This window comes from Astatotilapia calliptera, chromosome 12, assembly GCF_964374335.1.
Source record: "Astatotilapia calliptera chromosome 12, fAstCal68.1, whole genome shotgun sequence".
Classification (NCBI taxonomy): Eukaryota; Metazoa; Chordata; class Actinopteri; order Cichliformes; family Cichlidae; genus Astatotilapia; species Astatotilapia calliptera.
Genome location: NC_137433.1, coordinates 29,552,667 through 29,577,886, shown reverse-complemented (window position 1 = coordinate 29,577,886; position 25,220 = coordinate 29,552,667). Strand labels below are relative to the sequence as shown.

The window sequence follows — 25,220 nt, the reverse complement described above, 5'->3', positions numbered from 1 at the left end:
ATGACACACCATGCAACGGTTCTTATTTTGCTTTCAGGCAAAAACTGTAAAGATTCATTCTGAAGGTCATGTAGCCAGACAGTCCATTTAGCTTGAATCACACACATGAATATGAAACTGAATCTCTTTGCTAAATGGCTGGATCCAAATCAGTGCATACTCCAGGTCGTGGTAGGATTATTGAGTTGTGTTCAAGGACGTGGGGTCATCTGTGAAAAAGCGTGATCGTTCCTGCCCCGCGTCTCAGATGTTCTCAAAGTTCAGTGCAGATTTCGCTGCCGTCAGATGTCACCAGTGAGAAATCAGACATGGAGAGCAGCAGGCAGGTGTTTGTTCTGGAAATGCGCTGTACTTCGGTCATTTTTAGCAGGCGTTGTCACGGACATCACAAAGTGTCGTTGTTTTTAGATTTTATATACACAGCTAGGAGTGGCTGTGAGTGAACTTCAGTCTAAGGGTCGGTCATGTTGAGTTTCTTTTTTTAGAACGTACTCAATAAAATTATGACCAGCTGACCTAGAGATCACACCCGCGCTCAAATCACTTTCTTATCTTTCTTCCATGTCACCCTAAGGCACAGGACGTTCAGTCTGCTTTTGCTGCAGATGTGTTTGGCTGCACATCTCTTCTGAGCATTGCCTGGTTCTGTGTGTTGCTGGACGCTCGTGTTTGACTGTGGTGTGTGATGTGGTCGTCTTGTGGCAGCAGTGCTCCCCGGAATAAACATTTACACAGTCTCTTGTTAGTCCTTCAGACTTTGCCAGAGTCAATACATTGACTGCAGAAAACATTTTTAGAGAGCGCTACTCAATGGCATGAAACAAGCCGCCACACATGGATTCTTTAACTTATTCAATAAAGATTCGGTGAGAAATCAGTTTAGGGTAGCTTTTCATATTGGTGCGGCCTTTATTAAACTGCCTTTTATTATGAATTGACATAATTACAAGCAGCAGATATGAGTCGGGAAGCAATTAAGTAATCAGAGATAAAATCATGCCCCGCCTTATATTGTCTTTTTTATCGTTCATCATTAATTTTCATTCGTTATGGCGATGGACACAAGTTCACGAGCTTGGTTTCTTTAACTTTTTAATTCATTCAATTCAGTTTTATTTATACAGCGCCAAATCACAACAACAGTCACTTCAAGGCACTTTATATTGTAAGGTAGATCCTACAATAATACATAAAAATTTGGCCAAGAGGCACTGAACTTGTGCTCAGATGTGTTTCTCTCACTGGAGAGGATTTCACCTCGGGGGTCAGTACATCATCAAGTCATTGTTTACTCATTCTGTTTGAGATTTGGCAGCGTCTGAGCTCTCCTCACCTTCACTTCTGTGATTTTACTGTGAGAAAACCAAGAAATGCGTCCACTTATTTTTCAAATCAGCAGCAACGTAATCATTTTTAGTGTCACTAATGGATCCCTATTCCAGGAGGTCTTGATCAAAAGACAAATTATCATGTTTTTATGTGTTTGTTGTGGTTCTGCAAAGGATAAAGGCTAAGAGTGCGTGACACCGACTGTTCCAGATGGAGTTCTCGGTCGGGAGGAGGGAGCCATAACTGGCCACAGGCTATTTAGAAAGGAGCTGCTTGCCCCCCACGCGAGGAGAATGCAGTCGGTTTATGCCAAGAGCTGTTTACATTTAATGCTTCCCCATAAAAGAACCCCCCCCCTTCCCACTGGTTTAACCATAGAAGGAAGTAGGCTGTCATTGGTCCCCATGAAGATACAAACTTAAAAACCCAAGCAAAGTCATTTGCGGCATAGATGCCTCTTAAAGACCACTGGAGGCTTCGTAGTAGGTGGCCTCATCATCTGATTTTAAAGCATGTCACTGTTGTTGTTGTGTTGTGTGTAAGCCTTGGGGAACAGTGGTGAGGTTTTAGTGGATGCGATCGGCTTTTAAACAGGTAAACATGGTAAATGGCCTGTATTTGTATAGCGCTTTTCTAGTCCCTAAGGACCCCAAAGCGCTTTACACAACCTGTCATCCACCCATTCACACACTGGTGATGGCAAGCTACATTGTAGCCACAGCCACCCTGGGGCGCACTGACAGAGGCGAGGCTGCCGGACACTGGCGCCACCGGGCCCTCTGACCACCACCAGTAGGCAACAGGTGAAGTGTCTTGCCCAAGGACACAATGACCGAGACTGTGCAAGCCGGGGCTCGAACCGGCAACCTTCCGATTACAAGGCGAACTCCCAACTCTTGAGCCACGATCGCCCCTTCTTCAGCACCTGATCATCCACAAACAAAAATTATTTTTAAATGACTTTAGTAGTGTAACGAATCCAATTATTGAAATACAGCAAAAAAAAAAAAAACAGAAGAGAGAAAAAAATGAAACCATTCCAGACTGTTTGAGGTTAACTGTGAAACCCCCCCCCCCCCCCCCCCCCCCCAACAATACTTTTTAAATTTAGAGAGAAATTAGGAAATAGGGGCTTAATAGTTTTATTTTATAGTTATTCACATCAGAAACGAAGAGTCTTGTAAGTCCCCTCAAGAAATGTATCCCACCTCGAGCAGCAGTAGAACATCAGCGCAGATGCTGTTGCTGCATTGCAGTCTTAACTTAAACGCACCACGTTTTTCTTTTTTGCACTGCACCAGAGCATTTGGTTCTGTTTGAACTTGTACTCCAAAGCTGGTTACAAAACTCGTGTACCTTTCAGTGTCGCCCGGCAAGCACAATTATAGTGACGCTGAGGCTAAAGGAGCACAGATTGGAAACCAGCTATAATGTAAATCTGGCAAGAAAACATCTACGGGGCTGCCACTGAAGCAACTTTATGACTAACATTTCTGTTTTAACATTTCATAGAATACTTAAAAATTCTCTGTTATCACTGTTGGCATCACTGGGTCGGATTAAAATAATAACAGATGGTGTGATTTTTCTTTTTTTGTGTGGTTGAACATTAAAACTAAGTAAATTATAAACTCCTATCTGAGCTTGTCTGAATGTGTGGCAAAGGTTGTCAGCTGCCCTGGTGCGCGGGGATAAAATGATACTAGCCTTTCTAATGTTCGGAGCATTGCTCATGTCTCATTCTGGAAACGGTGATCTTTTTATAGTGTCAGTGCTGACAGCAAACCCTCTGCACGATCTGATTTGATTCCTTTGAAGTGCAGACTGTGATTTCCTATTGTAGATATCTGAGATGTCCTCAGCTTTTCTCACTGGAGTGCTATCATTGTTTCATCAAAGCCAGTTCTGCTTCATCATCATCTATCCCGAATCTTTCATTTATGTGTGTCTCCCCTCCCCTCTCTCCTAGTCCCACCCAGACTTCTTTGTTTTTGGTTTTCTGAGGAAGTCACGGGGAGGTGTTGTCAGGAGGTGTTGAAAAAGAGTAATCATAGCTTATGACACTAATCTGTTTCTGTCTCTCCTCTCTCTCTTTTCTCCGGCAGGTGAAAGAACGTGCAGACCGACTGTCTCACACTAAGCTATGGAATGCTCTCTGCTCCCACCATCACTAACCTCCAATCTTTGGACTGAGCTCCAAACGCTTAGTTAGCGGCTGTGCTTCTCCCCTCAGACTCTTTATAACCAGGGGACGAAGAGAAGGTGTGGGCTTACCAAGTCCTCCGCTAAAAACGCACAGAGCACTTCATCTTTTTTTTTCTTCTTCGTCTTTTTTTGTAGATATTTTAAGCAGGATTTTTGTTTCTTTGCATATTTTTCTCACCTGAAATCATATCAAGATGGATCTGGAGTCGTATCTGTGGATGGTGGTTATTGGCTTCATCATTGCCTTCGTCCTGGCATTTTCAGTCGGAGCTAATGATGTGGCCAATTCATTTGGCACAGCAGTGGGATCCGGCGTGGTCACTCTGAAGCAGGCCTGCATCCTGGCATCCATCTTCGAGACGCTGGGTTCAATGTTGCTCGGGGCCAAAGTGGGAGAGACGATTCGGAAGGGCATCATAGATGTCAGCCTCTACAATGACACGGTGCCCGTGCTCATGGCAGGCGAGGTCAGCGCCATGGTTGGTAAGTTGAATTTGCTCTTACATCCACTGAGTGACGCAGTTGCCGCTAATGTCTTAAGCCTCATTTTAGACATGCAAATCCTTATGTTTATCTGATGGACAGTTTTAGGCCATGCTGGAATAAGCACCAGAGTCAATTTGATGTAAAAGCCACAACAGCACTTCTACTAAATAGACCCAGTGATTGTTTTTTTTTTTTTTTTTTTTTAATTTGCAACCTGTCGCATGTCTGAATGAAGTTTGAAGTAACTTGAATGTGCAAAAAAAACTTGGATGTCGATGAAATTTAGGATTCATTATTTTATTTTATCCTTTACAAATCACATCAGACTTCATCAAAACTTGTAACAAACACGATTAGTGGAGAACATGCTTGACTTTTTGATGTTATAGCTGCTAAACAACTGTTAACAAACAGGAAACAACCATGAGACTGGAAATAAGAATAATAGTTGTCAGTAGCTCTGAAAACAGTCTGTAAATGCTTTTTATTAGAGATGCTTAAGTGTATTTTTCTTTTCTGTCTTCTAAGACTGTTAAAAGGCTTTTGAATGAGCCGCGATGGAAGAGAGACATTTGACTTTGTTGCCTCGGCGATTTTTTTTTTCCTGAAATTTTTTGACTCTTTAAAAGTTGATTCATTCGCTAATATTAGTTGTGATGCTAGTTGCAGCCAAGAGAAACTCCTGCGACTTCCACTCCATAGATGAAAAATGTGTTACCAAAGGTGCCCCCCTCCCCCCATCACTCCAGTGTTACTACTACAAGTTTCGATCCTTATCCAGCAAAGGGTCACACAGAGCCAAAGATCTATTTTCAGCCATTCGGCCACACGATCAAGTATTCCTACAGCAGTTTTCCTGATGTCAACATCATCCTGTCCGTCTAGGATTACAACAACACATGCTTTTTCCTAGTAAAATAATAAATAAAAACTCTTTACATTAGAAATCTTTCTCACATGCCTAAAAGATTTGCACATTGCAGTAATATATGGTATATATTAAAGAGGAAATGCTTCAGTTTTTTTTTTGTCCCCATCACCTGTAAAGTTGTAAAATAAGAGAAAAATTAAAAAATTACTTTCCAACAGCCCAAAAGACAATTTTTTAAAACTTCAACAATGTCTTATTTATTACCTCATATAAACTACTTTGATATGTATTGTTCAATATTTACCATGTCACAAATTAGGCCCTGCTAATCCTCCCGAAATCTGCTAAATCCATAGCTTAATGCAGACATAGACCTTTATAAAAGGCTTAGAAATGAATTTGAATTTAACAACAATGTTATATATATTATCCTGGGCTCAGCTGGTACTTGTGACATGCACCAATCCTCATGTATGTATCATAATTACTGTTATTAAGCACCTCACTCACTTTCTTACTGTACATGAAAGGCACTGCACGAAGTGTTTTTTTTTAAATTTTTTTTATGTATTTTCAGATCAAACTTTATTGGGGCTTTGCAAATGTTAGCTAACCTTGCAGCATTGTAAGTATTTCCTAAGAGCCGCAGGAAAACAAAACTCCTGAAGTGAAACATAAAGAGAAATTGTTGAGTATCAACTGGAGACTCGCACACCACCATTTCAGTAAAAGCAGAAAACAATGGGTCTCCCATTAGGACAATACCATTTTGATGACAGACTGCTGGCAAACGTTGATTTAAAAAGGGCAGCATTATGCACAGGGGATTCCCAAGGAGATGAAAATTCAGGTGTGGCTAGCTGCCACAGGTTGGAGAAACGTTTTAACTGGCATATTGTTCATGCATAATTAAAGAAGTTTTAACCTATTGTTAAAACTTCCTCCAGTGCTTCTTGTGTACTGGAGGCTTTGGTGTTTTGCTGGAGTTTAAAGTCTAATTTAGGGCTGACAATGATTTGTCCTATTATCTGCTTCTCTAGGATAATGAAAACAACCGCATGTATAAAATCTCCAGCCAAAATAAGCTTTTAAAAGGTTGCCTCCCCCCCCTGCAGGTTATAAGTGTACTATGTACACCCAAAACAGTACTTAACAGCTAACTCGATGAGTGTTTCTAGCTCTACTTACCGGAGCACTGAACAGACACCATGCTAACTCAATTTATGGAAATGTAAGCCGAGAGAAATGGTACACATTTTTCTACACATACACATTCCCTAGCGCCACTCGGCTGAAACTGTTGTGAACCTCAGCTGTGTGCATGAGTCAGTGCAGTTTCCTGGTTCAGCTGTTGATTGGCTCTTTGGAGGCAGGTTGTGTCATCCCTCATAGAATACCTCTGCTGTAAAACTGTTTCGGCCCCTCTTAATTCCTGTCCTCAGCCCCCTTCAGGTCATGCCACAGCATCTCAATTAGATTAAGGTTAAGGCTCTGGCTTAGCCTCCGCAACAAATTTTCTTTTTTCAGCAGCTCTGTTGTTATTGTTTCACTGTGTGCGCTTTGGGTCATTGTCTGCTTACATCACCCAAAATCTCCAGAGCTGCAGGTCATGATCCGCTGCCCCTAAAGTTATCTTGTAATTTTCAAATTCACTGTTTCCTCAGTGATTTGACAGGGTGCTCTTTCACTACACACATTTTATGACTTTATTTATAGAGAGAGGTACCTCTCTAAACCCACACTTCCAGTTTTTCCTGATTTTAATGAGCTTTTTAAAGTCTTAGTCTCAGATGTTCTTTTCGATTTTCCAGCTTGGGCCATGAAACTACTCTCTGTGTTGAACTTTGTCTGTGTTATTGGTTTAGTTAAAATATTTGTCTCTAATGAATGTAGTGATTTAGAAGACATATTTGAGTGATTATTTCGAAACTTTTTCTCACGACTGGATCTTAAAATATTCCTCTTTTTAAATATATATAATCTTCTATGTCAAAAACACTGCAATTACTCACATCATTGAGCAATTTTTGAATAGCAGTCTTTGTTAAAGGAGGGATAAACAAAGCCTAGTGTAGTTTTCAGATTATACTTTTGTCTCAGCTTCTATAAACACTGCAAACTTAAGGCAGTCATTTGGAATTTCAAATGGCACTCTCAGGCCCTCATTTAAGATGTTACATGATGTCACACAAACTGCAGATGGGAATTAACTGCTAATTTTCCCAAGAGATTGTTTTTGTGCATGGAGGCGGACAAATAAATAAACCAAGCTAAACGTTAGATTTTTGTCTCTGTTTTGGTCACAGGGTCAGCCGTCTGGCAGCTAATCGCCTCCTTCCTCAAGCTCCCCATCTCTGGGACTCACTGCATCGTTGGCGCCACCATCGGCTTCTCTATGGTAGCCATCGGCACAAAGGGAGTACAGTGGATGCAGCTTGTCAAGATTGGTAATGGCAGAAGATTGTATCAGAGTTGTGTGTGTGTGTGTGTGTGTGTGTGTGTGTGTGTGTGTGTGTGTGTGTGTGTGTGTGTGTGTGTGTGTGTGCCTATAATAACTGCCCCATTTTCCAGTGAAACCTGATGGAATAGAAACCACTCTGAGATATGCCCAGTGGAGTTTGATTTTTAGAAAGGTTTCTAGGTTTTTAGTAAACAACAATCTTCAGATTGTGTTTCCAAGTACATGACTCACTTTATACCCAGTACTTTATTGAGTTTAGTTTAGACAGATAAACCTATTTCTTCCTTGTTAAGAGCCTCTGTCATACATCATACAGCATCCAATAATAATGCATACTTTAAAGAATAATAAACTCTCACGTCACCATAAAACTGGTTATTGGGATTTATTCTCATACTTAAATACATAACGCATAAATGAAATGACTTGGAATTCATTTTAGGAAGAGAACTGATGGCTAAAAACACAAAAAACTATTAAAACACAAAATTTCTAGTTGTAGAGAGTTGGCAAGGCTCTCCTGTCGTTTCCTCATTAACATTTTTCAATTCTTCTTCAGTGGCGTCTTGGTTCATCTCCCCCTTGCTCTCTGGACTCATGTCTGGACTTCTCTTTATGCTCATCAGACACTTCATCCTCAACAAGGTAGGCGCACATCACTTTCAACTAATGCTGTGTTCAGTTTTGTGACACTGCCCTTGCATTTGCAGCCGTTGCACTCTCCGCACTCACACTTAGCTGCCAATCTGGTCATTTTAATATAAGAAATCGGAGACAGACTTGCACGTGTACGCCCAACTTGTCTGAAAGAACTTGAGCACAGATAAAAACCCATTTGATATGGCAACACCCGCGTATTTGTTATGTAATGGGAAAGCTCTGGCAGACTAGGAAGTGCTGCAGATCATCCGAGGGTCACGACTGCAGGATTATATATGAGTGAGTCACGGGAAGATTTGCCGTTTGGGCCGGTGTTACTGCATAGATGGGTCAAATTAGGAATGAGTTCATTTTTGCGTCTGCGGGCTATTTGCATCAGAATATTCGATCTTTCTGTTTTGTGTTTGCAGGGTTGAGATTTGTTACTTCTGTAAAATCCACATCCCATTTAGTGTCATTTTACATTTCACCTGCCTCATTAGTCATATTAATTATTAACCTTCTGATAAAAGCAAGCCATGGTTGTGCAAGATGGAATAATTGTATTACTCCACACCTTTAAATTGACCTGAGCTAAACTTTTAGCCAGAAGATGTTCTCATTTTAGCTAATATGTTATTGTGTTGTACATGTTTTGTTTTATAATTTATTATCATTATTGTTGCATTTCCTTTTTTACTTCACAGGATGACTCTGTTCCAAACGGATTGCGAGCATTGCCCCTCTTCTACGCCTCCACCATTGGTATCAACACATTCTCCATCATGTATACTGGAGCTCCATGTAAGTGCTTATTCCCAGTACGGTATATCTCTGATTATTTAACCTGACACCAGTGTATGATCAAATTATCACCTCAGGGATGGAAGCGCTTGTTAGTTTGCTCAAAATTCCTCTTGAATGTGTGATGCCAGTACATGATTTTGTATTTTTTTTTTTTTTAATGTGTGTTCATTAACTGCAGTGCTCGGGTTGGAGATGCTACCGGTGTGGGCCATCTTTCTCATCACTTTAGCTGGCTCGCTGGTCTGCGCAGCTCTGGTCTGGATATTGGTCTGTCCCTGGATGAGGAGAAAGATTGCAAGTAAGTATCTGTTAAATTTGGTTTAGGGTTAGGGTAAGTGTTGTGTTTAGGTATTTGGTTTTATGTAAACGAATGTCCTCACAAGGATATCCATACAAGTGTGTGTGTGTGTCCAGTCTGTCTCTCTCACGCCATGTGAAAACGCTCTGACACCAAACAACGGAAGCCAGGGCATGTGCTTTCTTGTTGGCCTCTGCCAGAGGCACTAAAGCCACCAGAAAAATCCCTGTGAACTCTCCAGTGCTCCACTTAGATTTTTGGGCGTAGAGCTACTTGGTCAGATGAAAGAGGCTAAGATCGTGGCCTGCAGTGTAGAAAGCTTTCAGGATCAGGGCTGGGAATTGTTTCCCTAATGGGAAAACCAGCCCACAGCAAAGCAGGCAGTGCTGTAAAACTCACGACACAGAAAATTAAAACATTGGAAAAAGTAGACAGTGGTGGATAAAGACAAGGCACAGCTCTGTTTATTTTAACTTTGTGCTGGATAAATAAAAGGTTCTTTGTGTAAGAGCTCAAACACTTGATCCAAAAAATCTGATCGATGCCAGAAATGCTTTGCACTATAAAGAAATATAAATAAAATTTAATAAGAAGCTGAGTGGTATTTATAGGCCATGAAAAATAATATCTATGTTTAGGCCAAAAAAATGAATGTTTTTTTCCATTGACTCGTGGTTTGTATGACCGTGTCATGAACCCCCTAATGCCTGCGAGGATTACAGGTAAAATTATTGGTGCTAATCTGGATATTACTGCATCCACTTAAATAAAACAGGTCATAACTCTGATTGGGGTTTTTTTTCTCTACTGGGGTATTCAAAGAGTCGGGTAGGCACTGGGATAATTTAGATAATCTGTTTCTTGTCAGAAGTTTTGTCTCCCGAACCTGAAAGCAGAAGCAACAGCTTTTTTTAAGCGTGAAAAGTTGCAAATAAATTCTAATCTTTTTTTTTTTCTTTCCCTTTTTTTGTCTAACTATTGTTTTGCTTTCTTAACTGGCTGCCATCCAGATTGGTTTCCTTGAAATCCTTTAATAATAAAAGGCTGCCACAATACAGTTGTGGCTTTCCTTTCATGATGGATTTAAAGCAACCTGCAAAAATGTCCTAACTCGGTGCTCTTTCAACTGCTGCTTGATCTCCTCCAGGTCGTTTAAAGAAAGAGCAGGCTCTGTCGAGGATTTCTGATGAGAGCCTGGATAAGATCCCTGAAGAGGAGGAGGAGAGCCCCGTCTTCAAAGAGTTACCAGGGGCGAAGGGCACAGATGAGGCTGTGATGCCGCTCACAGGCGGCAGCAGTGACCGGGGCACCCGCGAATCCAGCAGCGAGCTCACCAACCTGGCGAATGGAGGCACTATCCTGCCAAACGGCAGGGTGTATGGTACAACTGGACATTTATAATAATATTTGATAAGAGGAGAGTAACTATAGCTTTATTTATGCGTTAATACTTATTAGCATAAATAAATTTGCCATTAATGGAGATCAAACTCGTCGGTCATCATCATTAATATCCTGCTCCCACGCAGACTTTTCATTAATCGTCTGTCTTCCAGGTCGGACACACTCAATGACGAACGGCAGCCTCAAATCCCCCATCTCTAACGGCAGCTTCAGCTTCGATGGCCACATGCGTAGCGATGGCCAGGTGTACCACACGGTGCACAAAGACTCGGGTCTGTACAAAGACCTGCTTCACAAAATCCACCTGGGCCGCATGGATGACAACGAGCGCTCCAACGCCGGCCCGCCTGACAACAATTACCGCCTGCTGCGCCGCAACAACAGCTACACCTGCTACACAGCGGCAATATGCGGCATGCCCGTCCAGCCGATGCGCTCCGAATCACGCGAGGACAGTGAAAAGCTGGTTGGTGAGGGAGGCGGCAGGAGCAACAGCGTGTCTTACTCCAAAAAGCGGATACGCTACGACAGCTACTCATCGTACTGTAACGCCGTGGCCGAGGCTGAGATCGAGGCCGAGGAGGGCGGAGTGGAGATGAAGCTTGCCACAGACCTGGAAGGGGTGGAGGAAGAAGGGGCTGCACCTCCAGGGCCGGACGACTTGGAGGATCAGGAGGAGAAGGACAAACCTGAGGTGTTTCTGCTTTTCCACTTCTTGCAGATCCTCACCGCCTGCTTCGGTTCTTTCGCCCACGGAGGCAACGATGTCAGGTGCTGCCCCCTACGTGTTGCATGACAGATAGCGACCTTTATGGTCCAGAGTACATTTCTCTGTCAACTAAATCTAAAAAATCATCTTCACGCTGCTCTTTGGACTTGAGTATATAATGCCTGAATAAGGTTTTTATCTACTTTCTTGTTTGTAGTAATGCCATTGGGCCTTTGGTGGCACTGTGGATGATCTATGAACAGGGCGGTGTGATGCAGGATGCTGCCACTCCTATCTGGCTGCTGTTTTACGGTGGTATAGGCATCTGTGCCGGCCTGTGGGTATGGGGCCGCCGCGTCATCCAGACCATGGGGAAGGACCTCACTCCCATTACCCCCTCAAGGTGAGAAAGTCGCCTCACAGGAGAGTGAGTGCACATGTGCATGTCTGTGGATGCGGTTGGGTGCGTTTGAAGGAGAGTTGTGCTGCAGAGGTGAACTATCCACCATGCTTTGGTTTTACGCGCTCCATAGAGCCTCAACACGCTGACACAAACAAGTTCATAGAGGGCTCCCAGCCTCCATGGTGAGTACTTACTTTCCCACAGCCGTATTAGAATGCTTATGCACAATGTCTTAAGGGCAGTAAAGTGCAAATGAACAATCAGAAGATACTTAGTAATCTATGTGCAGACAGCAAAATGCATAAAGCAGTTTGTCTGTTGTGTAACTAATGAATGTTCTGATTTTCCCTCACTCTCTGCCAGGGAGTGACCTGCACACACAGTGTTGATGTGCACTCATGTTTATCATCAGAGGTCAGACAGATCGTTTAAGTGAAAAGATCTGTGTGTTCAAATCCATTACATTTGAGTTTATTAGGTAAAATACAAAGACTGAATGGATTTTTTTTATTACTTTTTCCTGCTATAAACGTATAAATAAAAATTTGGTGATAAATAAATCTTGATCTCAGCATTAAGCACACTATTTATGATTTTGGGAATCATCCCAGACTTTGCTAGAAATAATTCTTACTACTTTTTTACAGAAATCTGCTTTAATAATAGTATCTTAGTGGTGCCTAGGGAGTGAAATAGTAGCGCTTTTTTTTTTCTCAGATTTTTTTGACCTATTACATAAAAAATTCTGAATAAACAAGTAGACTTTCGGACCACAACAAACAAAGCCTGAGGACACTGGCTGTCTGATAACCTGAGCAGTAGACGTCTCACATCCACAAACCCGTGCTGTTGCTCTGTCCTTGACTTCAGTCTCCTCCTTCCTCTCTCTCTTCTCTTCCCACGCATAAGATGAAGAGTTTGCGCGTGTGTGTGTGTGTGTGTGTGTGTGTGTGCGCGCGCGTGCGTGCGTGTGTGCCCGCGTGTGTCTGTGCATACCACCGAGTTGTTTGTGTGCTGAGGAAACCGAACTCTGCAAGTCACTGTGCATTGAATGTACTGTATGTGTCCGAGCATGCATGCACATTAGGGTCTAATTGTTCCAGCAAGGCGTTTTGAGGTTTGCGTGTGTGCGTGCGTGCATGTGTGTGTTTGAGTGGCTGTGTTTTGTTGCCTGGCAGGAACATCACACAGGGTTGCAGGAAGCTGTTTGGCATTCTGGGTGAAGAGAAGTAGAGCAGGAGGGGTGAGGGAGGGCCACAGTGGGAACCGTAGCCTCTCTTCTCCAACCGCAGGGAGGGACGCCAGTCTGACTCTTGCACTTTTCTTTCCCCCCCCGTCCTCCTTTCTCCTTCCTACCCACTCCTGTAAATCACTATTTTTGTGGTTAACCCTCTTCTTCTTCTCAGCGCCCTGCTTTTTTCTTTTTCTTCATTCCTTTACATCTTGTTTTTTTTTTTTTTTTTACGTCTCACCTAAAGAGCTTTCTCTCTCTCTCTCCCCTTTTCCCTAAAGTCTCTTTCTCACGCTCACGCCCACGCCATCTCATTATTTTCCCTTCCCTCATTTCTCCTCTTTTTGTTTGGGCTCTCTCTTTTTTGTCTGTCTCCTTTCTCTCTTAATCTCCCTCCTTCCATCACCAGCTTAGACTTTTTGCCAGGACCCAAAGACAAATTTGCACTGGTTCACCGTTCTAAAGACTTGATTTCCTCCAGTGTCTGTTTCCATGCATCACTCTGAAAAGAAGTTTGTTTGGGGCAAGGACACAGAAGTGTTTATATGTGTGTCTGCGGTCTATGTGCCTGGGAATATATTTTAGCAGCCGCAGCGAACACCTAAAAAGTGCAATGTATCACAGCAGTAAAAAGACTTTTGAAACTTGAAGTATGGATTTTCATCCTTCTGCCCAGCTCTGCTGTTGAAGCACCACAGGGACAGATTGCTGCAGATCTACCAGGCTCTGCAAAGCTTAACCAGCAGAACTCAGAGAAACACAAACAATCATATCTCTTTGTGATGAGTCGATATGGCACACTTGTCCAGTTGTGTATAGTTTATTGTTGCTGTTGAGAGGTGGAGCGAATGGTGTGAGTTTTTTCTGTAGCTTTCTTGCAAGACCCTCTACTCCTACATTCTGACATGAGCTGGGGGAAAGCACAGGTCTAAGTAATACAGTTAACATTTGCCTAATGGCTATCAATTTCTGTAGGCCATGAGTTGGGGCCAAGTGGCCATTTACAAATGGGTTCAAAATTAATCAGGTGACATCGCTGGTGCTCTGCTGTCTTAGAGATTGGCTCCTGCTGCTCGACCACTCCACACTCCGCCTGCAGTGACATTTAAATTTCAGTCGTATCTTCATCTGGAACCTTAGCTCAGTGTTTCTGACGAATGTTATTGGCTGCCATCTAGTAAGAAAAAAGCCACATTTTTCTCCTTTTAAGTTGCATTTTCATGCATTTAGTTTAATTTTTTTCCCCTCTTTTATGATTTGGAAGTTTATTCTAATGTCTAATGTCTTCTCTGTGTGTGTCCTGAAAGCAGCTGGTGGCTTTAGAGAAACTGTCTTCTAGTAAGCACAAGGCAGCACAGAAACACACCAACACAAAGGCCTGTTTGTATATCACATACTGAAACTGTGTCCATTATGAATAACACACTAGTGTGTAATACCTGGTAGAAATGCTGTGTTTATTGTGTGTGTGTGTGTGTGTGTGTGTGTGTGTGTGTGTGTGTGTGTGTGTGTGTGTGTGTGTGTGTGTGTGTGTGTGTGTCAGATATTTAATATTATTTCTGTTTTTCAAATGTGTGTTGGGTATACTTTAAAGAACTGCTGAATGCTCTGCAATGGTTTTATATGTGGATGCCAGTGAGATCGTGCCATCATGAGCATCATCCAAGACATCACAATGAAGAATGTCTCTTTGCTCCCTCCCCCCTTCCCTTCCTCTCCCTTCCCTTCCTTCCACAGTGGATTCACTATTGAACTGGCTTCTGCAGTCACAGTCGTGTTCGCTTCCAATATCGGAATCCCTGTCAGTACCACACACTGCAAGGTATGACTGAGTGGCCTTCCAGCTGGCCTCTCAACTCCCTTTCAGGCATTTCCAGGGGACAGGGAGCTCACACTGCCTCCCAGGCCGCCGTGCTGGACTGAGCTAGAATCGCGCACACACACCGCTTTAGCTATAATTAGTGCTTAGTCATGTCGTGAGATAATTAGCTAAAATCTCCCTACAAGTGCTCTGCTTCTTAGTTAAATTTCTCCACAGAAATCAAAGCTCAGATTATTGTGGCAGAGAAAAAAAAGGATAATTGCAGTTTATGAAAACGTGGGTCTTATTTATTAGTTTTGACCTTCTTTTCTGTCTGTTGTGATCACTTGTACAAGCTAGGCCGAAAGCCGTGAGCACGACATCATTAGTCCAACAAAGTCAGTAACACGGGCCCTACTGTCGGGTGTGTTGTGGGGGGGGAAAAAAAGCAAGAAAGTATTTTCCTGTGGAAATCAGCAGGGAGCCTGACTCGGTTAAATTTCCTAATACCAGTTTTACAGTTACATTTTAATTTTATCATTAAAATCTCTTTAAACATTATCCTCTAGCTGATTTACTGAAATCCAGGCGATAAAAATTCTCGTAAGTCTGAGTTGCCTTTAATTATTACAGGGCGCTCCAGGCGGCTTTTCAAATAGCAGAAGAAGCTCTGCTCAATTGTTTTTGGTCCGATTTGCCATTTCTATCATTTCCATCCTCATGAGTATGAAAAATGAACCCTAATATTTCCAGTTTGGTAAAGTGTTTCCCACAGTGATCACAGTAACAGCATCGTTAGTAGAAATCGTTGTCAAAACGATGTAAATACCACTCATTTTCTCATAAACGAGACTTATCCTCCGCAGGAACTGATAATCCTAACCAATCTTTGAGGTGCATGAGAAGATCAAAACGAATCCATGTCCAGCCCGCTACAACCAGCCCCAGGCAGCAGTGTGCAGCCCCTCTCCCCTGTTCTTTTCAGGAACAGCAGATCGAGGCTGGAATTCGAGACGGACCCCACCAGTCCCAGTCCTCCCCTGCCCGCCCCCATCAACACGGTGTCTCATTCTCTGTTTCATTTCCACCAAGTCTCTTCCATTTTGCCCTCTTAGCACTGGCATGGTTTGGTGTGTGGGTTTTCGACCCTGCCGTGCTTGTCCGCAAGCAGACCTCAACCTCCCAAATACCTATCACCCCCCCCCCCCCCCCCCGAAACCCACCTGTCACACTTGTTTTCCACTTTTTTTTACCTCTCCATCTTTCTCTGTCTGTCTCTCTACTCATCTATCTTCACAGCGGATTTTGCATTGAAGTAATGAGTGCGCTAACAGTGCTTGTTGCATCAAATGTGGGCATCCCAATAAGCTCCACCCACTGCAAGGTATTGGTAGTGAAGTCATCCTAGAGAGCCCTCCGGGAGCTCGCCTTCATCGCTTCACCTGTAGCTGTCAATCGCCAAAGCCAATCACAACTCCCGAAGTTGACGTTTTGATTTCTCGTGCAGTTTTCCTTCAGCAACACAACCCCAAGTTTGACTGAAAGGTAGCTTTGTAAGATTAAAGAATGTTATCAGGCAGTTACGTGCATGTTTATTAGACATACAGCAAATACATAGATATCATCTTTATTTATTTATTGTTTTTTGTTTATTAAATTAGTAGTAAAAGTTTTTTTTAATAGATGAAAAACTAGGAATATTTGCTAAACAAATACACAAGTAGAGAGTTTGATGATAATATTGATATCACTAAATATTAAGCTATTGCCGTTAGCCTCTTAGCTACTTGTAAAGCTGAAGCTGGATGAAACACCCGAAATGTTTGTTTTTAGCTTATATAAGATCATACGTGCAATAATCAGTGAAAACAGGAATGCAAAAATGTTAGCTCCACTGAAGGGAAACTGCACAAGACTCAAAACTGGGTTTAAGTTACTGGTGATCTATTTGTCTAAACATCAATATCATCGCCATCCATACCTTATCTTCATTTCTCACCTCCAAATGCCTTCGCGTTTCCTTCCTAAAAACCTTGGATAATCAACTGCTCTGCTAAAATGCTAAATCTACTGATGGTTAGAGGTATATAATCGTGGTGGTGATTTGAATGATTTAGTGATTCTTATTTATTTGTTTATTTTAAATGTGGAGATGGTCCACAGATGATGCTGGACTAAAAAAAAAACCACTAGCAAGACTTGCAGCTCTTTGACATTTTAAATTGTTTGGTTTTCAGAAAGTAGCCAGCAACATCTCTCAACATCTTCAGTGTGTGTGTGCGTGCGTGCGTGCGTGTGTGAGAGAGAGTGTGTCTGTATCTGTGTCACTGGCATCCATTCGGTTTCAGTGAAGTTCTGTTGTGTATGAGTGATAATTTTTCTTTTCAGGTCTTTTGTGTGTGTGGGTGTGGAAGTTAAACCGAATGGATGGGTGTGTGGGTCGGTGTGGTATGGTAATGTGCAGTGACTCGTTTCAAAAACTCAAAAGCAATACGAACACTGAGGTCACACCGAGTTCAGAATTTGTTGCTCCGTGCTTGAGGTACTAAAACCATCAAACAAACAATGTGACCACTGAGTTAAATATTGTTCAACACATGCACACCCTGCTTTGGAAAGAGGAGAATCCAAGAAATGCTACATTAAAGTATCTTGCGTTTAAGTAGAGAGGCTACATGACCTGAATGTCTTTTCTGGGAGATATTTTTGTGAGTCTAGTAGAGCTTAGTCTTATTAAGACTGACTAATAAACCAAAAGAACAGGCTGGACTCTGTTGGCCCGACCTTCCACATTTAGTCAGCGTGTGACAGACGGTGTCTCCTGTTGCTGCGGCCATATAAGAGCAGGGAAACGCGGTTTAACTCCCGCCCACCTGTAGCGTCACTAAGAGCTGAAACCACTCACTGCACGTTACTCCAACACTCAGGTGTGTCGCTTTGAGTCTTTGAACATGGATTAGAAAACAATCTCTTTTGTATTCTGAAGTTATTTCTATCAAAAGAAAGAAGTGGAAGTCTGAAATTTGCAGACAGATTTGCAAAAGCTAACTAGCTCTAGTTTAGTGCTTTTTGATATTTACAGCCTAATATTAAGTAAATAATAGACTGTTGCTACTCTGGAGCTGCTGATTTCAGGCTTCCACGGATACCAAATTTAATTTATGCTGTGATAACCTCTATAATCTGCTTGCAGTCACTAACGCAGACACTGATCTGATTTTGAAGAGCTGCAGGTTGCACGTGGCCTTTCTGCTGACCTGTTGATATGTTATCACCTTTTGTTCGTGTGTCTTTCTGGCCGCACTCTTTGGTGGAAGTTTTTTTTGTTGTTGCTCAGTACAAGTTTTAGATACAGTTAATATACCAATTACTACCAGTTTCAATATCAATTACATTAAATTCAAAGTATCAAAGTATTTTTTTGTAAGAGTCCATATAGTACGAAAATGGACTTGAGTATGTATGTACATATTTTTCTTATACTGTCCCTCTGTGAAGCATGTTAGCTCACCCCCTGTCTAAAAAGTTGCTGACCACACTCTACTAACTGGCTTCTTCTTGCCTGACTTCCACAAACAGGAATTTGATTCTTTTTAGCCCCATGTTTTCAACCTAGTGCTTCTGTTTGTGCTTAAAATGACCATGTAAGGACATCCATGCCGAGGTGATGTCATCTCGGGACGAGTAGAAAAAAAACGTAGTCTGAAGCCTGAGCTTTAGCTCATAGAGATTACTTTTACATACGCTGTCCTCATTTTTTGAAACTTTGCTCGTGTTCTAAATAAGCATGCAGTGTTTTATGTGGGAGCAAATTAGGAAAACCATAAAAGGAGCCCTTAAATAGAATATTTAATATTAAACTTATTATTATTGTTGTTGCAGAAGAATTTGAGGACTTCTTCAGGTGCTGACTGATACTGTTAGAGGAGACTAACACATAATTTCCACCAATCACCATCTGCAATTTAATTAATCAGCTGTTGCTGTTATCTTTTCTGTCCAATAGGGTTAATTAGACAATTAACCACTTACTGCACAAGAGAAGAGTTAAGCATTGCAAAACATGCCTTAAGAATAGCTGACGTAATCTGACTGCAAAACAATCTTGGAGAAACTTCCATCAAGAGAAAAGCGTGGACAACCTGTAGCTCTTTATACTGACTTTGGCTTTGCTGCGTTGAACGTTTTGTTCTGTGCTGCTGCTGATTATTTTTCTTTCTTCCCTCCTTGCTGCGGCCTCCAGGTGGGCTCAGTTGTGGCTGTGGGTTGGATCCGCTCCCAGAAAGCAGTGGACTGGCGCCTCTTCAGGAACATCTTCCTGGCGTGGTTTGTCACGGTGCCTGTGGCCGGCCTGTTCAGCGCCGCCGTCATGGCCCTGTTTGTCTACGGCATCCTGCCCTACGTCTGAGGGCGCAGCGCCGGGAGGGAGAGCAGAGGAGGAAAAAGAGAGTCGGGGAGAGAGAGAGAGAGAGAGAGAGGGGGAAACTTGGGTAGATGTCATATCTCGAATGTGTGGGTTGCTGATAGAAGAGAAGGAAGAGAGTCGATGCACAAGGGTGACGAGGAAGAAGGGAGGATGGTTTACAGGTGGACTTGGTTGTACTGTAGATGTGAGGAGGTTTGGTTCACATGCTGCCTGGCTCCGTAGTCCAGAGATCTTTTTGACTCATTTGAGTTCCCAATCGGTTTTTATTTATTCTCTTTCTTTTTGGTGGGATTGATTAAAAAACAAAAGTGTAACTAGTGTACCATTCAATCTGCTGTACATAAGACAATAACAGGGGACTTACTGGTAACTTCTAACAAAACACGTGACAGTCTCCTTAAAAAACAAAACCACGTAAATATAAAAAATACAGAAATAAAAATGATCAAAAAGCAGTTTATTCTGCTAACATAAGCCAGCAGACTCGCCTGCAGTAAATCCATATCCTTCTGCCTGAAATTCTAGGCAGCACAATCGGTCAAGTGCTTACTTTTTATTATCGTTATCATTGTTCCAAAATGCCAGGGGTGAAAAAAACAACAAAAAAACAAAACAAAACTGTACATATTGTGATATTGGGTCGAGTGTGATTCGTTGTATTGCGGCTTGCTTTCAAACAAAAGAAAAGATGTGCGCGTGGTCAACCAAACCCATCCGTCATCTCACTTTCAACATGCTAGCCGGTACAACTGGGGCCAAACGGAACGGACGCCTCAGAGAGGAGCGGTGAGACTGTCACTCTGCTTTTGTTTTTTTATTATTATTATTATTATTTTTCACATGATACCATAGGAACCTAATTTACTAAAGAGTTGATTTTTTGTTTTTGTCAAGAGCTCCTGTATGTTTTTAGAGATCTCATATTTTTTAATGATGTATTATACTGTAATTTGTACTGTAAATAATGTCCTTTAAGAGTTTGGATGTGGGGGTCTGGGATGGGGGATTGGGGATGCGTGCGTGCGTGTGAGTGTGAATGGTTTCAGAAAAGTGGGTGGGCGGGGGGGGGGGCCTCTTCACCTCATAATGATGTCAGAATTCACGGTTAGTTTCAACCCCCGCTGCTCATGGGAAACTCCCACCGATGAACACTTGGCAGGTTTTTCTGAAGTTGGCAGAAGAATATTGATTAGAACAAAGTGTTTTGCTTTACCAAACCCATCCACAGCAGAGGAAGTGAGAGTTGCATTCACTGTTTTATTGCCTGGGTGAATTGAACAGTATTGACAGAAGGTTCTTTTGTTAACGGCTCCCTCCTTGAGGAGATACGCAGATAGCGAGGGACAGTGAGGTTGCTCTTTAGAGAGCAGAACCATGCCAAAGTAAGTTGTTGTCACCATGTCTGTATGCCAGATAAATGAGGTACAGCAGATGCCAAAACTGATCAGATGTACAAAAAATAAAGCACTGATTAAGTTTAGTAAAAATGTTTGCATATCATCATCCATATGCCTTTGACTTTGGATAAAGCAGGAGTCATTTCCTTATATCAAAGGCTCCCTGCCCACTGATGAACCTTTACATTTTTTCATATTCAGATCATCTCAGATCTCGCACCGCGGTTATCCGAGATTATCCGAGTCCAGGTTTCAAATCTAACAGAGTGAGACATGCAAAAAGCTAAGGCCTTGTGATCTGTCATATCGAATACTTAAATTGTAAAGCGTTATGCAGACGTCGAAAGGAAGAGGACTCAATCCAAGCCACACGAGTAGCTCCTTAAAATGGGCAGGTGTTGTTTGGAGCAGAGAAGCATTTAGTCTCTCAATCACATCTGATTCAGTCTAAGCGCCATGTCATGAGGTGTGTGAATCACAGCCCGGTGAGGGTTTCAAGGCTGCTCATGCCACAAAAATATCACAAGACTTTTGTCTTAGGACTTAAGGTTGTATTCGGAGGTAGAACTGATCATCACCAGCTTTTTAAAACGGTCACCTGACCTGTAGATGAACAAAGTCTTTTTTTTTTTCTTTTAATTTGAACAAACTCGATGCCAGGTGTCGCAAGTTGTTTTTGTTCTTGTGGTGTGTTTCCTCATTTCTTGTTTTGTTTGTTTGTTTGTTTTCTCTCTCTCTCATGAACAAATCTATGCTTACGTAGCCACTTGCCTTGTAACTTTGTGTTTTACTTTGTGCAGAAAAAGTAAACTAATTATGTACTGTGGTGTTTACATCGTAACCATATTGTAGAGTTATCTGAAAAACAAAAAACCCACAAAAAAACAACTGTTGCCTAATGATGCCAATGAAAGACAAACTATTAACCGTGAGTTTTTAAGTGCAAGTAAAAAATTTTTTTAAAAAATAACCAGAAGTGTCTAGAGAGAAAGAGAGCGAGAGCAAGTGTGTGCGCAGTGACTCGTTTTTCATTTTGTTTCTTGTAGCGGTAGTGCTGATCCTGACCCCCGTCACCTTACACTGCTACTACAATGCATTAACACTACATGTATGGGTGCAATTCAGTAATAAAGAGGATAACTAGAGAAATTTCATCAGAACTATATTTTTCTACCATATCTGAGTTTTAACCGGGATGAGCTTCCGGACACTTTGGAGGACACTCTGTGGGGCTGATGGTAAAATCTGGCCAATTGGGATTAGTTGTTGTAAGACTGTAATCGCAGCAATACTGAGAAATGGTCTTATTTCAGGGTGCCATGTGCCACACTTCCTCTCAGCCCGGTGGGTTCCTCTAACATATAGACTGATGTGTCGGTTGCCAGTAGATCAGATTTTTAAATTACCATTTTTATTTTTGAATTTTTGATGAAAACACTTTGTAATTTTGTTTCCCTACTGCTTTGGCCACGAGCTTCAAGAGCAGCACAGCACCGTGCCAGAAAACCATTGTGTAGGACTGACCTGATGAAGATGAATGCAATGAGTGGTATCTGGAAACTTGATTGTGAGGAAATTTGTTTCCTTGTTTTTTGGCAGGTTAGCGCTGTTGAAGCTCATGGCCTTCTACTTTTCCACAGGCTGTGTGTTGTTCAATGGGGCTGCACAGAGCCGGTGTGTTCAAATCCTCTTGTGTTTGTTCTGTGATGCCCGGAGGAAGAATATTTAGAAGGAATTTTGTGATGACACAAAACATTTAGCCTCCCCCCCACCCAGGAAAATATGCAGCAGAGATCTGAAGCTTTCATGGATGTTTTTTTCCCCTTTGTCTTTAAAGCAAGCCAGTGTTACGGCCAACTTCTAATTGCTAAACAGCTGAGGCGCTCTGGCCTCAAGCAAATGGCACAAAAATGACAAAAATTAGTAAAAGCAGACGGTAGCCTCAAAATTTTTTAAATCTCTCATGCAGTCGTGAGGATAGCATTTTGTGCTATTTTATTTCTTTGGATTCTATTTTATACTATGGCATTTATAACTGCTAAAATAAAAGCAGTTTAAACCTTAAAAATCTATATTCATAATATGAAGTCAGAAGCTGAAGAAAGACTCTTTCATTTGCCAGCTTTCTACTCTGAGGCTTGTGGAAGTTTGTTGCTCTGGTGCAAGATTTACTAAACAATATAATGAGCCGGAAAAAACTTTATTTCCTTCATGCATTAGGAGGTTTGTTTGTGAATGGACTGAGGTCAGCCGGCATGCATCGCGTGTTTGATTTGTGCAGTGTCACCATCCTCTGCTGCAGCCCCCCTTTGTAACTCACACTGTCATTTTCTATATTGTTTTCCATGCATTCTCAGTCCTGATAGGCCAAAAGGGATGCACTGCTCAAGATGGGGAGGGAAAGTGAAAATCGCCTTCTGCTGGCAGCTTTAAGTATCTGAGAGAAAGGGCTACATCCTGAGCCGGCAACAGGAAATATATACATCTAACGTGGTTCCCTGTAAAATCCGAACACTTTCAAAATTTGATCACAAACGCAAAAAAAGATTGGGCGTAGGGATGACCACGGCCCCTAGAGGGCGCAGTTTGACACGTTCCCTCCCCGTAGAGAGGGACAGCATTTTAGACGGACTGTTTCAACGATTGGTTGAATTGCCATTGAGGGAGCTGCTGTGCTTCTGCCGCATTTCAACTGTTTATCAACCTTTTTGTAGACAAAAAACGAAACAAAAAAAACAGAATGTGCCATTTCTTTCTCCCTGAATGTGCAATACAAGCCGTTTCTCGTGAAGGTGCAACTACATTGCCGTCACTTTAGTGGTCGTGTGTAGCTCCACCTGCCCTGGTGTAATAGCGCCCTCTCCTGTGTGTGTGGGACTAGCACCGCCTCCCAAAGGCGGAGCAGCATCAGCTCAGACTTTCATCTGGATGTGGCGTGCTGTCTCCTAGTTGTCGGGTCTGTTTTGTAATAGAATGTGCTCCTTGGCTGGCCTGCAGGTTTTACAGCTCTGTGATGTCTCTTTACTGTTTACTGCTACTTAACTGTCCGGTCCTTCAGAAATAAGATGCATATATATATGAATACAAATGAATAAATTAAAAAAGAAATAAAAAAAATCTAAAGAAACTGTAGCCTGCTTCTACAAAATCTTAAAGCTCTTCTGATTTGCATATATCGTACTGTAATGTTTTATTTAAGATTTAGTGAGAAAATGTCTGCATTTAAACTAAATTATGGGAATTAAAATTACAAAGAGTACCTAAAATCCACTGAGTTGTGTCTTACTTTTGTAAAGGTGTGTGGTATGTGTTTGTATGCTGCATAAGGAAAGCTGGGAAAGTGTATAATTAAACACTGAGGCTTTATTGCATAGTAGGCACAAGAGACGGATATTTAAGACAAGTTACCACATTGTTTATTTCACATAGTGTTTATTTATTTATTTTTTTGCATTATGGGTAAGCTAGAGAACATCTGGCAATGGGATCAGACCATCGCTGATGCTAGCGAGTTCTTGAACCACACCATTTTGTTTCCTTTTATACAAGATAAAGATGTCTCATGTTAGGAGTTATGCATGTATTAAAAATCCAACAGTGGAAAGGAGCCACAGGACCTTTGGGCCCCTACTTCCATTTAGTAGTGTTGGACCACACCCAACCTCTCGATCGTGATTACAGGAATGTAGTTAACATTGTAAAGTTTTGACTGGTTTTAGGTCCAGCGTTATTGAGGCATGCTGATAAAATGTAACCACAGAGACAGAAACACCTGATAAAGTATTCAAAAAACACCTCCGTGGCAGTTCCTGTTGCAGTATAAAACTCACAAGGTAAAAACAATAACACCCCACCCCTTATTTAGCTTATTTAAGTCAATAAAGAGACAAAAAAAAACAACTTTTGATATACAGTCCGAGTGTTTTTTTTTTAATCCAGTCGAATCTCTGGTATTATGAACCCAACAACGGCAACTACAGTGTGTAGTTTCCACTGCATCTAATATGAACTTCTGCTCATGCTGCGTCTCTTCTCATTTCCCCCCACTTTGCATGCATTTGGTTTCCTGCAGCAACCGACCTCTTTAAAGACCAAATGAATCTGCCAGATCTTTTCAGGCTGCTCTTATTTAGGGTTTTGAGCTGAAATAATAATTCACTGACTTGGCTCAGATTGCACTTTAAGTTCTCAGCAGCATTGCTGTCTGAGCTGGGTTTCATTTAATACATCTCTACAGTAACGGTGAAAAATGCTGGTTTGATGCTGGCACACAGCAAGTGACACCATTTGCGTTCAGAGGGATAATGTTTTCCATTTCACATCGGTTAAATCAGTAACCAACAAGAAATGGAAACCATAACCTCTCTGCAGTGTTTCAGTAACACACAGCCTGCGTGCTTTGTGAATGGTATTTGTCCACTTATGTGTGGTTCTCGTCCTCATCTTAATTGACAACAGACAACCCTTCAGCTGTGATGAAATGTGGCTCCTGCACTGCAGTAAAAATCTCATCAGGGTTCAGGGTGGAGGTTCACTTCATTTTAAGCCCCTGACCTCCTCCTTTGTCTGCAACCACCGGTTTGCATGCTTAACTTCAAACACCAAGTCTAATTTGTTTGTAGTATGTTGCAGATGTGTCTTTCTGTGAATCAATTTTCTATAAAGACCTTGTTTTCAAGTTGTTCTTGAAACGCGGTATGTCTCCAGATGACGATGATGAAAGTATTTCACAAAAGACCTTGCAGTCTTTTCA

The 25,220-nt window shown here is 41.9% G+C and overlaps 1 protein-coding gene across 4 annotated transcripts in view; it reads left to right on the top strand.

The window, feature by feature from the left end:
* The window catches only part of slc20a2 (solute carrier family 20 member 2), a 41,619-nt gene extending 21,969 nt beyond the window's left edge, over positions 1 to 19,650 (top strand). For 3 of the 4 annotated variants that reach the window (XM_026187356.2, XM_026187357.2, XM_026187359.2), the window contains exons 2-11: positions 3,435 to 4,017; positions 7,198 to 7,338; positions 7,912 to 7,997; positions 8,699 to 8,795; positions 8,977 to 9,096; positions 10,244 to 10,477; positions 10,653 to 11,271; positions 11,427 to 11,612; positions 14,581 to 14,665; positions 18,888 to 19,650. In XM_026187356.2, coding sequence (XP_026043141.1) covers positions 3,729 to 4,017; positions 7,198 to 7,338; positions 7,912 to 7,997; positions 8,699 to 8,795; positions 8,977 to 9,096; positions 10,244 to 10,477; positions 10,653 to 11,271; positions 11,427 to 11,612; positions 14,581 to 14,665; positions 18,888 to 19,052 — 2,022 coding nt within the window. In that variant the 5' untranslated portion in view covers positions 3,435 to 3,728 and the 3' untranslated portion in view covers positions 19,053 to 19,650. Of the gene's footprint in view, positions 1 to 3,434; positions 4,018 to 7,197; positions 7,339 to 7,911; positions 7,998 to 8,698; positions 8,796 to 8,976; positions 9,097 to 10,243; positions 10,478 to 10,652; positions 11,272 to 11,426; positions 11,613 to 14,580; positions 14,666 to 15,943; positions 16,029 to 18,887 lie in introns of all 4 variants that reach the window. The other variant, XM_026187362.2, reaches the window with a different exon arrangement.
* The last annotated feature ends 5,570 nt before the right edge of the window (positions 19,651 to 25,220 follow it).